The sequence below is a fragment of the Coregonus lavaretus genome, assembly GCF_964263955.1.
Source record: "Coregonus lavaretus genome assembly, contig: HAP1_SCAFFOLD_4969, whole genome shotgun sequence".
NCBI classification, from domain to species: domain Eukaryota; kingdom Metazoa; phylum Chordata; class Actinopteri; order Salmoniformes; family Salmonidae; genus Coregonus; species Coregonus lavaretus.
In genome coordinates, this window is record NW_028161404.1 from 28842 (window position 1) to 44568 (window position 15727).

The following is a 15727-nucleotide window of genomic DNA, read 5'->3' on the forward strand; positions in this document are numbered from 1 at the left end:
CAGCAGAGTAGAGTATATACAGTAGTACAGAGTAGAGTACAACAGAGTAGAGTATATACAGTAGTACAGAGTAGAGTACAGCAGAGTAGAGTATATACAGTAGTACAGAGTAGAGTACAGCAGAGTATATACAGTAGTACAGAGTAGAGTACAGCAGAGTAGAGTATATACAGTAGTACAGAGTAGAGTACAGCAGAGTAGAGTATATACAGTAGTACAGAGTAGAGTACAGCAGAGTAGAGTATATACAGTAGTACAGAGTAGAGTACAGCAGAGTAGAGTATATACAGTAGTACAGAGTAGAGTACAGCAGAGTAGAGTATATACAGTAGTACAGAGTAGAGTAGAGCAGAGTAGAGTATATACAGTAGTACAGAGTAGAGTACAGCAGAGTAGAGTATATACAGTTGTACAGAGTAGAGTACAGCAGAGTAGAGTATATACAGTAGTACAGAGTAGAGTACAGCAGAGTAGAGTATATACAGTAGTACAGAGTAGAGTACAGCAGAGTAGAGTATATACAGTAGTACAGAGTAGAGTAGAGCAGAGTAGAGTAGAGTATATACAGTAGTACAGAGTAGAGTACATCAGAGTAGAGTACAGCAGAGTAGAGTATATACAGTAGTACAGAGTAGAGCAGAGTAGAGTATATACAGTAGTACAGAGTAGAGTACAGCAGAGTAGAGTATATACAGTAGTACAGAGTAGAGTACAGCAGAGTAGAGTATATACAGTAGTACAGAGTAGAGTACAGCAGAGTAGAGTATATACAGTAGTACAGAGTAGAGTACAGCAGAGTAGAGTATATACAGTAGTACAGAGTAGAGTACAGCAGAGTAGAGTATATACAGTAGTACAGAGTAGAGTAGAGCAGAGTAGAGTAGAGTATATACAGTAGTACAGAGTAGAGTACAGCAGAGTAGAGTATATACAGTGGTCCTCTGTAGCTCAATTGGTAGAGCATGGCGCTTGTAACGCCAGGGTAGTGGGTTCGATCCCCGGGACCACCCATACGTAAAAATGTATGCGCACATGACTGTAAGTCGCTTTGGATAAAAGCGTCTGCTAAATGGCATATTATTATTATTATTATTATACAGTAGTACAGAGTAGAGTACAGCAGAGTAGAGTATATACAGTAGTACAGAGTAGAGTAGAGCAGAGTAGAGTATATACAGTAGTACAGCAGAGTAGAGTACAGCAGAGTAGAGTATATACAGTAGTACAGAGTAGAGTACAGCAGAGTAGAGTATATACAGTAGTACAGAGTAGAGTACAGCAGAGTAGAGTACAGCAGAGTAGAGTAGAGTACAGCAGAGTAGAGTATATACAGTAGTACAGAGTAGAGTACAGCAGAGTAGAGTATATACAGTAGTACAGAGTAGAGTACAGCAGAGTAGAGTACAGCAGAGTAGAGTAGAGTACAGCAGAGTAGAGTATATACAGTAGTACAGAGTAGAGTACAGCAGAGTAGAGTATATACAGTAGTACAGAGTAGAGTACAGCAGAGTAGAGTATATACAGTAGAACAGAGTAGAGTACAGCAGAGTAGAGTATATACAGTAGTACAGAGTAGAGTACAGCAGAGTAGAGTATATACAGTAGTACAGAGTAGAGTAGAGCAGAGTAGAGTATATACAGTAGTACAGCAGAGTAGAGTACAGCAGATTAGAGTATATACAGTAGTACAGAGTAGAGTACAGCAGAGTAGAGTACAGCAGAGTAGAGTACAGCAGAGTAGAGTATATACAGTAGTACAGAGTAGAGTACAGCAGAGTAGAGTATATACAGTAGTACAGAGTAGAGTACAGCAGAGTAGAGTATATACAGTAGTACAGAGTAGAGTACAGCAGAGTAGAGTACAGCAGAGTAGAGTATATACAGTAGTACAGAGTAGAGTACAGCAGAGTAGAGTATATACAGTAGTACAGAGTAGAGTACAGCAGAGTAGAGTATATACAGTAGTACAGAGTAGAGTACAGCAGAGTAGAGTATATACAGTAGTACAGAGTAGAGTACAGCAGAGTAGAGTACAGCAGAGTAGAGTATATACAGTAGTACAGAGTAGAGTACAGCAGAGTAGAGTATATACAGTAGTACAGAGTAGAGTACAGCAGAGTAGAGTATATACAGTAGTACAGAGTAGAGTACAGCAGAGTAGAGTACAGCAGAGTAGAGTATATACAGTAGTACAGAGTAGAGTACAGCAGAGTAGAGTATATACAGTAGTACAGAGTAGAGTACAGCAGAGTAGAGTATATACAGTAGTACAGAGTAGAGTACAGCAGAGTAGAGTATATACAGTAGAGCACAGTAGAGTAGAGTATATACAGTAGTACAGAGTAGAGCAGAGTATATACAGTAGTACAGAGTAGAGTACAGCAGAGTAGAGTACAGCAGAGTAGAGTACAGCAGAGTAGAGTATATACAGTAGTACAGAGTAGAGTACAGCAGAGTAGAGTATATACAGTAGTACAGAGTAGAGTACAGCAGAGTAGAGTATATACAGTAGTACAGAGTAGAGTACAGCAGAGTAGAGTATATACAGTAGTACAGAGTAGAGTAGAGCAGAGTAGAGTAGAGTATATACAGTAGTACAGAGTAGAGTACAGCAGAGTAGAGTATATACAGTAGTACAGAGTAGAGTACAGCAGAGTAGAGTATATACAGTAGTACAGAGTAGAGTACAGCAGAGTAGAGTATATACAGTAGTGTAGAGTATATACAGTAGTACAGAGTAGAGTACAGCAGAGTAGAATATATACATTAGTACAGCAGAGTAGAGTATATACAGTAGTGCAGAGTAGAGTACAGCAGAGTAGAGTACAGCAGAGTAGAGTATATACAGTAGTACAGAGTAGAGTACAGCAGAGTAGAGTATATACAGTAGTACAGAGTAGAGTACAGCAGAGTAGAGTACAGCAGAGTAGAGTATATACAGTAGTACAGAGTAGAGTACAGCAGAGTAGAGTATATACAGTAGTACAGAGTAGAGTACAGCAGAGTAGAGTATATACAGTAGCGCAGAGTAGAGTATATATAGTAGTACAGAGTAGAGTACAGTAGAGTAGAGTATATACAGTAGTACAGAGTAGAGTACAGCAGAGTAGAGTATATACAGTAGTACATAGTAGAGTACAGCAGAGTAGAGTATATACAGTAGTACAGAGTAGAGTACAGCAGAGTATATACAGTAGTACAGAGTAGAGTACAGCAGAGTATATACAGTAGTACAGAGTAGAGTACAGCAGAGTAGAGTATATACAGTAGTACAGAGTAGAGTACAGCAGAGTAGAGTATATACAGTAATACAGAGTAGAGTACAGCAGAGTAGAGTATATACAGTAGTGCAGAGTAGAGTACAGCAGAGTAGAGTATATACAGTAGTACAGAGTAGAGTACAGCAGAGTAGAATATATACATTAGTACAGCAGAGTAGAGTATATACAGTAGTACATAGTAGAGTACAGCAGAGTAGAGTATATACAGTAGTACAGAGTAGAGTACAGCAGAGTAGAGTACAGCAGAGTAGAGTATATACAGTAGTACAGAGTAGAGTACAGTAGAGTAGAGTATATACAGTAGTGCAGAGTAGAGTACAGCAGAGTAGAGTATATACAGTAGCGCAGAGTAGAGTATATATAGTAGTACAGAGTAGAGTACAGTAGAGTAGAGTATATACAGTAGTGCAGAGTAGAGTACAGCAGAGTAGAGTACAGCAGAGCAGAGAATATACAGTAGTACAGAGTAGAGTACAGCAGAGTAGAGTACATCAGAGTAGAGTATATACAGTAGTACAGAGTAGAGTACAGCAGAGTAGAGTACAGCAGAGTAGAGTACTGCAGAGTAGAGTATATACAGTAGTACAGAGTACAGCAGAGTAGAGTATATACAGTAGTACAGAGTAGAGAACAGCAAAGTATATACAGTACTACAGAGTAGAGTACAGCAGAGTAGAGTATATACAGTAGTACAGACTACAGAGTAGAGTACAGCAGAGTAGAGTATATACAGTAGTACAGAGTAGAGTACAGCAGAGTAGAGTATATACAGTAGTGCAGAGTAGAGTACAGCAGAGTAGAGTACAGCAGAGCAGAGTATATACAGTAGTACAGAGTAGAGTACAGCAGAGTAGAATACAGCAGAGTAGAGTACAGCAGAGTAGAGTACAGCAGAGTAGAGTATATACAGTAGTACAGAGTAGAGTACAGCAGAGTAGAGTATATACAGTAGTACAGAGTAGAGTACAGCAGAGTATATACAGTAGTACAGAGTAGAGTACAGCAGAGTAGAGTATATACAGTAGTACAGAGTAGAGTACAGCAGAGTAGAGTACAGCAGAGTAGAGTATATACAGTAGTACAGAGTAGAGTACAGCAGAGTAGAGTATATACAGTAGTACAGAGTAGAGTACAGCAGAGTAGAGTATATACAGTAGTACAGAGTAGAGTACAGCAGAGTAGAGTATATACAGTAGTACAGAGTACAGCAGAGTAGAGTACAGCAGAGTAGAGTATATACAGTAGTACAGAGTACAGCAGAGTAGAGTATATACAGTAGTACAGAGTAGAGTACAGCAGAGTATATACAGTAGTACAGAGTAGAGTACAGCAGAGTAGAATATATACAGTAGTACATAGTAGAGTAGAGCAGAGTAGAGTATATACAGTAGTACAGAGTAGAGTACAGCAGAGTAGAGTACAGCAGAGTAGAGTACAGCAGAGTAGAGTATATACAGTAGTACAGAGTAGAGTACAGCAGAGTAGAGTATATACAGTAGTACAGAGTAGAGTACAGCAGAGTAGAGTATATACAGTAGTACAGAGTAGAGTACAGCAGAGTAGAGTATATACAGTAGTACAGAGTAGAGTACAGCAGAGTAGAGTACAGCAGAGTAGAGTATATACAGTAGTACAGCGTACAGCAGAGTAGAGTATATACAGTAGTACAGAGTAGAGTACAGCAGAGTATATACAGTAGTACAGAGTAGAGTACAGCAGAGTAGAATATATACAGTAGTACATAGTAGAGTAGAGCAGAGTAGAGTATATACAGTAGTACAGAGTAGAGTACAGCAGAGTAGAGTACAGCAGAGTAGAATATATACAGTAGTACAGAGTAGAGTACAGCAGAGTAGAGTATATACAGTAGTACAGAGTAGAGTACAGCAGAGTAGAGTATATACAGTAGTGCAGAGTAGAGTACAGCAGAGTAGAGTACAGCAGAGCAGAGTATATACAGTAGTACAGAGTAGAGTACAGCAGAGTAGAGTATATACAGTAGTACAGAGTAGAGTACAGCAGAGTAGAGTACAGCAGAGTAGAGTACAGCAGAGTAGAATATATACAGTAGTACAGAGTAGAGTACAGCAGAGTAGAGTATATACAGTAGTACAGAGTAGAGTACAGCAGAGTAGAGTATATACAGTAGTGCAGAGTAGAGTACAGCAGAGTAGAGTACAGCAGAGCAGAGTATATACAGTAGTACAGAGTAGAGTACAGCAGAGTAGAGTACAGCAGAGTAGAGTACAGCAGAGTAGAGTATATACAGTAGTACAGAGTAGAGTACAGCAGAGTAGAGTACAGCAGAGTAGAGTACAGCAGAGTAGAGTATATACAGTAGTACAGAGTAGAGTACAGCAGAGTAGAGTATATACAGTAGTACAGAGTAGAGTACAGCAGAGTATATACAGTAGTACAGAGTAGAGTACAGCAGAGTATATACAGTAGTACAGAGTAGAGTACAGCAGAGTAGAGTATATACAGTAGTAAAGAGTAGAGTACAGCAGAGTAGAGTACAGCAGAGCAGAGTATATACAGTAGTACAGAGTAGAGTACAGCAGAGTAGAGTATATACAGTAGTACAGAGTAGAGTACAGCAGAGTAGAGTACAGCAGAGTAGAGTATATACAGTAGTACAGAGTAGAGTACAGCAGAGTAGAGTATATACAGTAGTACAGAGTAGAGTACAGCAGAGTAGAGTATATACAGTAGTACAGAGTAGAGTACAGCAGAGTAGAGTATATACAGTAGTACAGAGTAGAGTCCAGCAGAGCAGAGTATATACAGTAGTACAGAGTAGAGTACAGCAGAGTAGAGTATATACAGTAGTACAGAGTAGAGTACAGCAGAGTAGAGTATATACAGTAGTACAGAGTAGAGTACAGCAGAGTAGAGTATATACAGTAGTACAGAGTAGAGTACAGTGCTGTACAGTAAATCTGCACAGTTCTTCCAGTAAATGTGTTATTGGAAAATGTTCAGTGTAAATAGTTAAAAGCAGTCCTTATAGAGTTGTATGGTTTGTTAGACTTTGAAATCAATGATTTCTGTTTGGCATACATTTTAAGTGAAAGTCAAGAGTCTCAGTGCAATTCAATTAGGTGGAATTATCCCATTCTATTCTAGATCTTCATCATTCTCTCCTCCTCCTCCTCTCCTCCTCTCTCCTCCTCTCCAGTGTTCCTAACTCGTGCCCGGCCAGTCCGAGGGGTGCGGGGTCATCGGGTTATCGCTACGGACGCAACGTGACCTCCGACCTCCAGCTGGCTGCAGAGTTCGCTGCAAAGGCTGTCTCCGAGCAACAGAGGGGCATTGCCGAGCAACAGGGAGAGTCCGGCGGCGGAGACAGCCCCAGGGTATACCTCACTCCGTGTGTGTGTGTCTACTGTGTGTGTGTGTGTGTGTCTACTGTGTGTGTGTGTGTGTGTCTACTGTGTGTGTGTCTACTGTGTGTGTGTGTGTGTGTGTCTACTGTGTGTGTGTGTGTGTGTGTCTAGTGTGTCTATTGTGTGTGTGTGTGTGTGTCGAGTGTGTGTGTATATACTGTGTGTGTGTGTGTGTCTACTGTGTGTGTGTGTGTGTTAACCCCCCTCTCCTCTCTTATCCAGGATGAGTCCAAGCCTCCCTACTCCTACGCCCAGTTGATAGTCCAGGCCATCTCTTCAGCACCAGACAGACAGCTGACCCTCTCTGGAATCTACACACACATCACCAGACACTACCCCTACTACCGTACCGCTGACAAGGGCTGGCAGGTAACTACACATCACCAGACACTACCCCTACTACCGTACCGCTGACAGGTAACTACACATCACCAGACACTACCCCTACTACCGTACCGCTGACAGGTAACTACACATCACCAGACACTACCCCTACTACCGTACCGCTGACAGGTAACTACACATCACCAGACACTACCCCTACTACCGTACCGCTGACAGGTAACTACACATCACCAGACACTACCCCTACTACCGTACCGCTGACAGGTAACTACACATCACCAGACACTACCCCTACTACCGTACCGCTGACAGGTAACTACACATCACCAGACACTACCCCTACTACCGTACCGCTGACAGGTAACTACACATCACCAGACACTACCCCTACTACCGTACCGCTGACAAGGGCTGGCAGGTAACTACACATCACCAGACACTACCCCTACTACCGTACCGCTGACAGGTAACTACACATCACCAGACACTACCCCTACTACCGTACCGCTGACAGGTAACTACACATCACCAGACACTACCCCTACTACCGTACCGCTGACAGGTAACTACACATCACCAGACACTACCCCTACTACCGTACCACTGATAGGTAACTACACATCACCAGACACTACCCCTACTACCGTACCGCTGACAGGTAACTACACATCACCAGACACTACCCCTACTACCGTACCGCTGACAGGTAACTACACATCACCAGACACTACCCCTACTACCGTACCGCTGACAGGTAACTACACATCACCAGACACTACCCCTACTACCGTACCGCTGACAGGTAACTACACATCACCAGACACTACCCCTACTACCGTACCGCTGACAGGTAACAACACATCACCAGACACTACCCCTACTACCGTACCGCTGACAGGTAACTACACATCACCAGACACTACCCCTACTACCGTACCGCTGACAGGTAACTACACATCACCAGACACTACCCCTACTACCGTACCGCTGACAGGTAACTACACATCACCAGACACTACCCCTACTACCGTACCGCTGACAGGTAACTACACATCACCAGACACTACCCCTACTACGTACCGCTGACAGGTAACTACACATCACCAGACACTACCCCTACTACCGTACCGCTGACGGGTAACTACACATCACCAGACACTACCCCTACTACCGTACCGCTGACAGGTAACTACACATCACCAGACACTACCCCTACTACCGTACCGCTGACAGGTAACTACACATCACCAGACACTACCCCTACTACCGTACCGCTGACAGGTAACTACACATCACCAGACACTACCCCTACTACCGTACCGCTGACAGGTAACTACACATCACCAGACACTACCCCTACTACCGTACCGCTGACAGGTAACTACACATCACCAGACACTACCCCTACTACCGTACCGCTGACAGGTAACTACACATCACCAGACACTACCCCTACTACCGTACCGCTGACAGGTAACTACACATCACCAGACACTACCCCTACTACCGTACCGCTGACAGGTAACTACACATCACCAGACACTACCCCTACTACCGTACCGCTGACAGGTAACTACACATCACCAGACACTACCCCTACTACCGTACCGCTGACAGGTAACTACACATCACCAGACACTACCCCTACTACCGTACCGCTGACAGGAACTACACATCACCAGACACTACCCCTACTACCGTACCGCTGACAGGTAACTACACATCACCAGACACTACCCCTACTACCGTACCGCTGACAGGTAACTACACATCACCAGACACTACCCCTACTACCGTACCGCTGACAGGTAACTACACATCACCAGACACTACCCCTACTACCGTACCGCTGACAGGTAACTACACATCACCAGACACTACCCCTACTACCGTACCGCTGACAGGTAACTACACATCACCAGACACTACCCCTACTACCGTACCGCTGACAGGTAACTACACATCACCAGACACTACCCCTACTACCGTACCGCTGACAGGTAACTACACATCACCAGACACTACCCCTACTACCGTACCGCTGACAGGTAACTACACATCACCAGACACTACCCCTACTACCGTACCGCTGACAGGTAACTACACATCACCAGACACTACCCCTACTACCGTACCGCTGACAGGTAACTACACATCACCAGACACTACCCCTACTACCGTACCGCTGACAGGTAACTACACATCACCAGACACTACCCCTACTACCGTACCGCTGACAGGTAACTACACATCACCAGACACTACCCCTACTACCGTACCGCTGACGGGTAACTACACATCACCAGACACTACCCCTACTACCGTACCGCTGACAGGTAACTACACATCACCAGACACTACCCCTACTACCGTACCGCTGACAGGTAACTACACATCACCAGACACTATCCCTACTACCGTACCGCTGACAGGTAACTACACATCACCAGACACTACCCCTACTACCGTACCGCTGACAGGTAACTACACATCACCAGACACTACCCCTACTACCGTACCGCTGACAGGTAACTACACATCACCAGACACTACCCCTACCACCGTACCGCTGACAGGTAACTACACATCACCAGACACTACCCCTACTACCGTACCGCTGACAGGTAACTACACATCACCAGACACTACCCCTACTACCGTACGGCTGACAGGTAACTACACATCACCAGACACTACCCCTACTACCGTACCTAAACCAGGAAGGTAACCAGGTTTTTGATGGAAGATTGTTGTCCCTCCCAAAGTAAATAAAAACTGTTTCTTGTGTAAATCCCAAAGTAACACCAGCTGTCCTCCCTCCTCCGTTCCCAGAACTCCATCCGCCACAACCTGTCCCTGAACCGTTACTTCCTGAAGGTGGCTCGGAGCCAGGAGGAGCCTGGGAAAGGTAGTTTCTGGCGCGTGGACTCGGCCTCAGAGGGGAAGCTGGTGGAGCAGGCCTTCAGGAAGAGACGGCAGAGGGGCGTGGCCTGCTTCCGCACGCCGTTCGGACCGCTCTCATCCAGGTACGACCCCTGACCTCTGACCCCTGACCTCTGACCCCTGGCCTTAGGTAACGCAGCTGATTCAGCTAAAGAAGGTTGTGAAAGAAAACTGGTTAGTAGAACCAGGTGTGTTAGTGCAGGGCTGGAGGAAAAGCCTGCATACACATTAGCCTCTCTTTAGACCCTTCTCCTTGATGTAGTATGACCTGTTAGTTAAACAGTTATAATCTGTCTCTGTTTAACCCTCCTCTCTCTCTCTCTCTCTCTCTCTCTCTCTCTCTCTCTCTCTCTCTCTCTCTCTCTCTCTCTCTCTCTCTCTCTCTCTCTCTCTCTCTCTCTCTCTCTCTCTCTCTCTCTCTCTCTCTCTCTCTCTCTCTCTCTCTCTCTCTCTCTCTCTCTCTCTCTCTCTCTCTCTCTCTCTCTCTCTCTCTCTCTCTCTCTCTGTCTCTCACCTGTATCTCTCTTTCTCTCTCTCTCTCTCTCTGTCTTTCTCCTGTATCTCTCCATCTCTCTCTCTCTCTCTCCCTCTCTCTCTCTCTCTCTCTCTCCTCTCTGTTAAACAGTTATAATCTGTCTGTTTCTCTGTTTAACCCTCCCTCTCTCTCCCTCTCTCTCTCTCTTTCTCTCCTCTGTCAGTTACAGTTATAATCTGTCTGTTTCTGTCTGTTTAACCCTCTCATCTCTCTCTCTGCTTCTGCTCTCATGTGATTGGATAGAACAAAGTAAGTCTGTCTAGCTCGCAGTAAGATGTGTTTGTGAGTGAGTGTGTGTCTGTGAGTGAGTGTGTGTCTGTGAGTGAGTGTGTGTCTGTGAGTGAGTGTGTGTCTGTGAGTGAGTGTGTGTCTGTGAGTGAGGGTGTGTCTGTGAGTGAGTGTGTGTCTGTGAGGGTGTGTCTGTGAGGGTGTGAGACAATCCTGGAGTGTGTGTTTGCTCTTTGCTCTCACCTTTTGAAAAGTCCCATTCAGTCTGTTTGACTTGAGTTAGTGTGTTTTACTGAAGGACCGTGTTAGACTTGAGTTAGTGTGTTTAACTGAAGGACCGTGTTTGACTTGAGTTAGTGTGTTTTATTGAAGAACCGTGTTTGACTTGAGTTAGTGTGTTTTACTGAAGGACCGTGTTTGACTTGAGTTAGTGTGTTTTACTGAAGGACCCTGTTTGACTTGAGTTAGTGTGTTTTATTGAAGGACGCTGTTTGACTTGAGTTAGTGTGTTTTATTGAAGGACGCTGTTTGACTTGAGTTAGTGTGTTTTACTGAAGGACCCTGTTTGACTTGAGTTAGTGTGTTTTATTGAAGGACGCTGTTTGACTTGAGTTAGTGTGTTTTACTGAAGGACCCTGTTTGACTTGAGTTAGTGTGTTTGCATCATTTTTATGCCCTAACCATCTCTCTCTCCCCCTCTCTCCCTCTATCCCCCTCCCTCTCTCCCCCTCCCTCTCTCCCCCCTCCCCCTCTCTCCCCCTCCCTCTATCCCCCTCCCTCTCTCCCCCCTCCCCCTCTCTCCCCCTCCCCCTCTCTCCCCCTCTCTCCCTCTCTCCCCCTCTCTCCCTCTCTCCCCCTATCTCCCTCTCTCCCCCTATCTCCCTCTCTCCCCCCTCCCCCTCTCTCCCCCTCTCCCTCTCTCCCTCCCTCCCTCTCCCCCCTCTCCCCACCCCTCCCCCTCTCCCCCTCTCCCCCTCCCCCCATCTCCCTCTCTCCCCCCTTTCCCCTCTAGGAGTGCCCCAGCCTCCCCCACCCACCAGGGTCTCCTCTCCCCCCCCTCCAGTGGTGTCCAGACCCCAGAGTGTCTCTCTAGAGAAGGGTCTCCTCTGTCTCATGACCACACCCACCACCACGACCTGGCTCATAAACTGGCCTCCGTACCAGAGTACAGATATACACAGAGCGCCCCAGGTAGGAACACATCTACACTGTAACCTATCCTCCGTACCAGATACACAGATACACAGGTAAGAACACATCTACAGATGCTCAGACATCACAACTAAAGAAGGTGTGTTTTTCCCCCACCCTCCCCCCAGGTTCTCCAGTTCACGGCCAGCCTGTGATCATGGCTGCCCCGCCCCACCCCCTGCCCTCGGGGATGGGTAAACCCCTAGCCTTGTTCGGTGGGGGACAGACCCTCCACATGCTGCAGAGCCCCCCCAGTACCCTCACTATGCTCCGTCTGGTCACCACGGCTACGGCCTCTCACCCCGCCAACGGGTACATCCTCACCCCCGGGGGGGGACAGAGTCATGGTAATACCAGCGCTGGCCAGCAGGGAGCAGAGGGCAGCGGCGAGCATAGAGGTACGGCGAGACTGTGGCCCAATCCCAAATGGACCCCTAGACCCTAGACAATCTGAGAGGATTTCACAGGTGTTGGTAATATGGTGATATGGTAATATGGTGATATGGTGATATGGTAATATGGTGATATGGTAATATGGTGATATGGTGATATGGTGATATGGTGATATGGTAATATGGTGATATTGTAATAGGGTGAGATGGTGAGATGGTAATATGTTAATATGGTGATATGGTAATATAGTGAGATGGTGATATGGTAATATAGTGAGATGGTGATATGGTAATATGGTGATATGGTAATATAGTGAGATGGTGATATGGTGATATGGTAATATAGTGAGATGGTGATATGGTAATATGGTGATATGGTGATATGGTAATATGGTAATATAGTGATATGGTAATATGGTAATATAGTGATATGGTAATATAGTGATATGGTAATATAGTGAGATGGTGATATAGTGAGATGGTGATATGGTAATATGGTGATATGGTGGTATTGTAATAGGGTGATATGGTGATATGGTAATATGTTAATATGGTGATATGGTAATATAGTGAGATGGTGATATGGTGATATGGTGATATAGTGAGATGGTGATATGGTAATATAGTGAGATGGTGATATGGTAATATAGTGAGATGGTAATATGGTGATATGGTAATATAGTGAGATGGTGATATGGTAATATGGTGATATGGTAATATGGTGATATGGTAATATAGTGAGATGGTGATATGGTAATATGGTGATATGGTAATAGCTCTACCTTGCCCTCTGATTGGCTAGGTGGAAATTTAACCATATTGCTTCTACCAATCAAGTCCTCTGAAATCTCCACAAGTGTATTGTGGGTAGGGTCTAGGTCTCCATTTGGATATGTTGCATACTGTGTGTGTTTGTGTGTATAGATACATATATACATACATACAGTGGGGAGAACAAGTATTTGATACACTGCCGATTTTGCAGGTTTTCCTACTTACAAAGCATGTAGAGGTCTGTAATTTTTATCATAGGTACACTTCAACTGTGAGAGACGGAAAAATCCAGAAAATCACATTGTATGATTTTTAAGTAATTAATTTGCATTTTATTGCATGACATAAGTATTTGATCACCTACCAACCAGTAAGAATTCCGGCTGTCACAGACCTGTTCGTTTTTCTTTAAGAAGCCCTCCTGTTCTCCACTCATTACCTGTATTAACTGCACCTGTTTGAACTCGTTACCTGTATAAAAGACACCTGTCCACACACTCAATCAAACAGACTCCAACCTCTCCACAATGGCCAAGACCAGAGAGCTGTGTAAGGACATCAGGGATCAAATTGTAGACCTGCACAAGGCTGGGATGGGCTACAGGACAATAGGCAAGCAGCTTGGTGAGAAGGCAACAACTGTTGGCGCAATTATTAGAAAATGGAAGAAGTTCAAGATGACGGTCAATGGGCTCCATGCAAGATCGGTCTAGGGCTCCATGCAAGATCTCACCTCGTGGGGCATCAATGATCATGAGGAAGGTGAAGGATCAGCCCAGAACTACACGGCAGGACCTGGTCAATGACCTGAAGAGAGCTGGGACCACAGTCTCAAAGAAAACCATTAGTAACACACTACGCCGTCATGGATTAAAATCCTGCAGCGCACGCAAGGTCCCCCTGCTCAAGCCAGCGCATGTCCAGGCCCGTCTGAAGTTTGCCAATGACCATCTGGATGATCCAGATGAGGAATGGGAGAAGGTCATGTGGTCTGATGAGACAAAAATAGAGCTTTTTGGTCTAAACTCCACTTGGCGTGTTTGGAGGAAGAAGAAAGAAGAGTACAACCCCAAGAACACCATTCTAACCGTGAAGCATGGAGGTGGAAACATCATTCCTTGGGGATGCTTTTCTGCAAAGGGGACAGGACGACTGCACTGTATTGAGGGGAGGATGGATGGGGCCATGTATCGTGAGATCTTGGCCAACAACCTCCTTCCCTCAGTAAGAGCATTGAAGATGGGTCGTGGCTGGGTCTTCCAGTATGACAACGACCCGAAACACACAGCCAGGGCAACTAAGGAGTGGCTCCGTAAGAAGCATCTCAAGGTCCTGGAGTGGCTTAGCCAGTCTCCGGACCTGAACCCAATGGAAAATCTTTGGAGGGAGCTGAAAGTTCGTATTGCCCAGCGACAGCCCCGAAACCTGAAGGATCTGGAGAAGGTCTGTATGGAGGAGTAGGCCAAAATCCCTGCTGCAGTGTGTGCAAACCTGGTCAAGACCTACAGGTATGATCTCTGTAATTGCAAACAAAGGTTTCTGTACCAAATATTAAGTTCTGATTTTCTGATGTATCAAATACTTATGTCATGCAATAAAATGCAAATTAATTACTTAAAAATCATACAATGTGATGTTCTGGATTTTGGTTTTAGATTCCGTCTCTCACAGTTGAAGTGTACCTATGATAAAAAATTACAGACCTCTACATACTTTGTAAGTAGGAAAACCTGCAAAATCGGCAGTGTATCAAATACTTGTTCTCCCCACTGTATATAGTACCGGTATATACACTACCGGTCAAACGTTTTAGAACACCTACTCATTCAAGGGTTTTTCTTTATTTTTACTATTTTCTACATTGTAGAATAATAGTGAAGACATCAAAACTATGGGAGACCCATGGTGGCGGCGCACAATTGGCCCAGCGTCGTCCAGGGTAGGGGAGGGAATGGCCGGCAGGGATGTAGCTCAGTTGATAGAGCATGGCGTTTGCAACGCCAGGGTTGTGGGTTCGATTCCCACGGGGGGCCAGTATAAAAAAATATGTATTCACTAACTCTAAGTCGCTCTGGATAAGAGCGTCTGCTAAATGACTAAAATGTAAAATGTAAAATGTATATAATAATATAATAATAATAATAATATGCCATTTAGCAGACGCTTTTATCCAAAGCGACTTACAGTCATGTGCGCATACATTTTTACGTATGGGTGGTCCCGGGGATCGAACCCACTACCCTGGCGTTACAAGCGCCATGCTCTACCAATTGAGCTACAGAGGACCACATATTATATATACAGTTGAAGTCGGAATTTTACATACACCTTAGCCAAATACATTTAATCTCAGTTTTTCACAATTCCTGACATTTAATCCTAGTAAAAATTCCATGTCTTAGGTCAGTTAGGATCACCACTTTATTTTAAGAATGTGAAATGTCAGAATAATATTAGATAATTATTTATTTCAGCTTTTATTTCTTTCATCACATTCCCAGTGGGTCAGAAGTTTACATGCACTCAATTAGTATTTGGTAGCATTGCCTTTAAATTGTTTAACTTGGGTCAAACGTTTCGGGTAGCCTTCCACAAGCTTCCCACAATAAGTTGGGTGAATTTTGGCCCATTCCTCCTGACAGAGCAGGTGTA

The 15727-nt window shown here is 44.6% G+C and overlaps 1 protein-coding gene across 1 annotated transcript in view; it reads left to right on the forward strand.

The window, feature by feature from the left end:
• Positions 1-12471, forward strand: part of LOC311120728 (forkhead box protein K1-like) — a 37061-nt gene extending 24590 nt beyond the window's left edge. Inside the window, exons 3-7 of the mRNA XM_084195305.1 lie at positions 6460-6637; positions 6890-7036; positions 9845-10038; positions 11731-11909; positions 12038-12471. Of these exons, the coding sequence (XP_084051431.1) occupies positions 6460-6637; positions 6890-7036; positions 9845-10038; positions 11731-11909; positions 12038-12354 (1015 nt within the window). The 3' untranslated portion in view covers positions 12355-12471. The remainder of the gene's footprint in view (positions 1-6459; positions 6638-6889; positions 7037-9844; positions 10039-11730; positions 11910-12037) is intronic.
• Positions 12472-15727: the final 3256 nt, after the last annotated feature.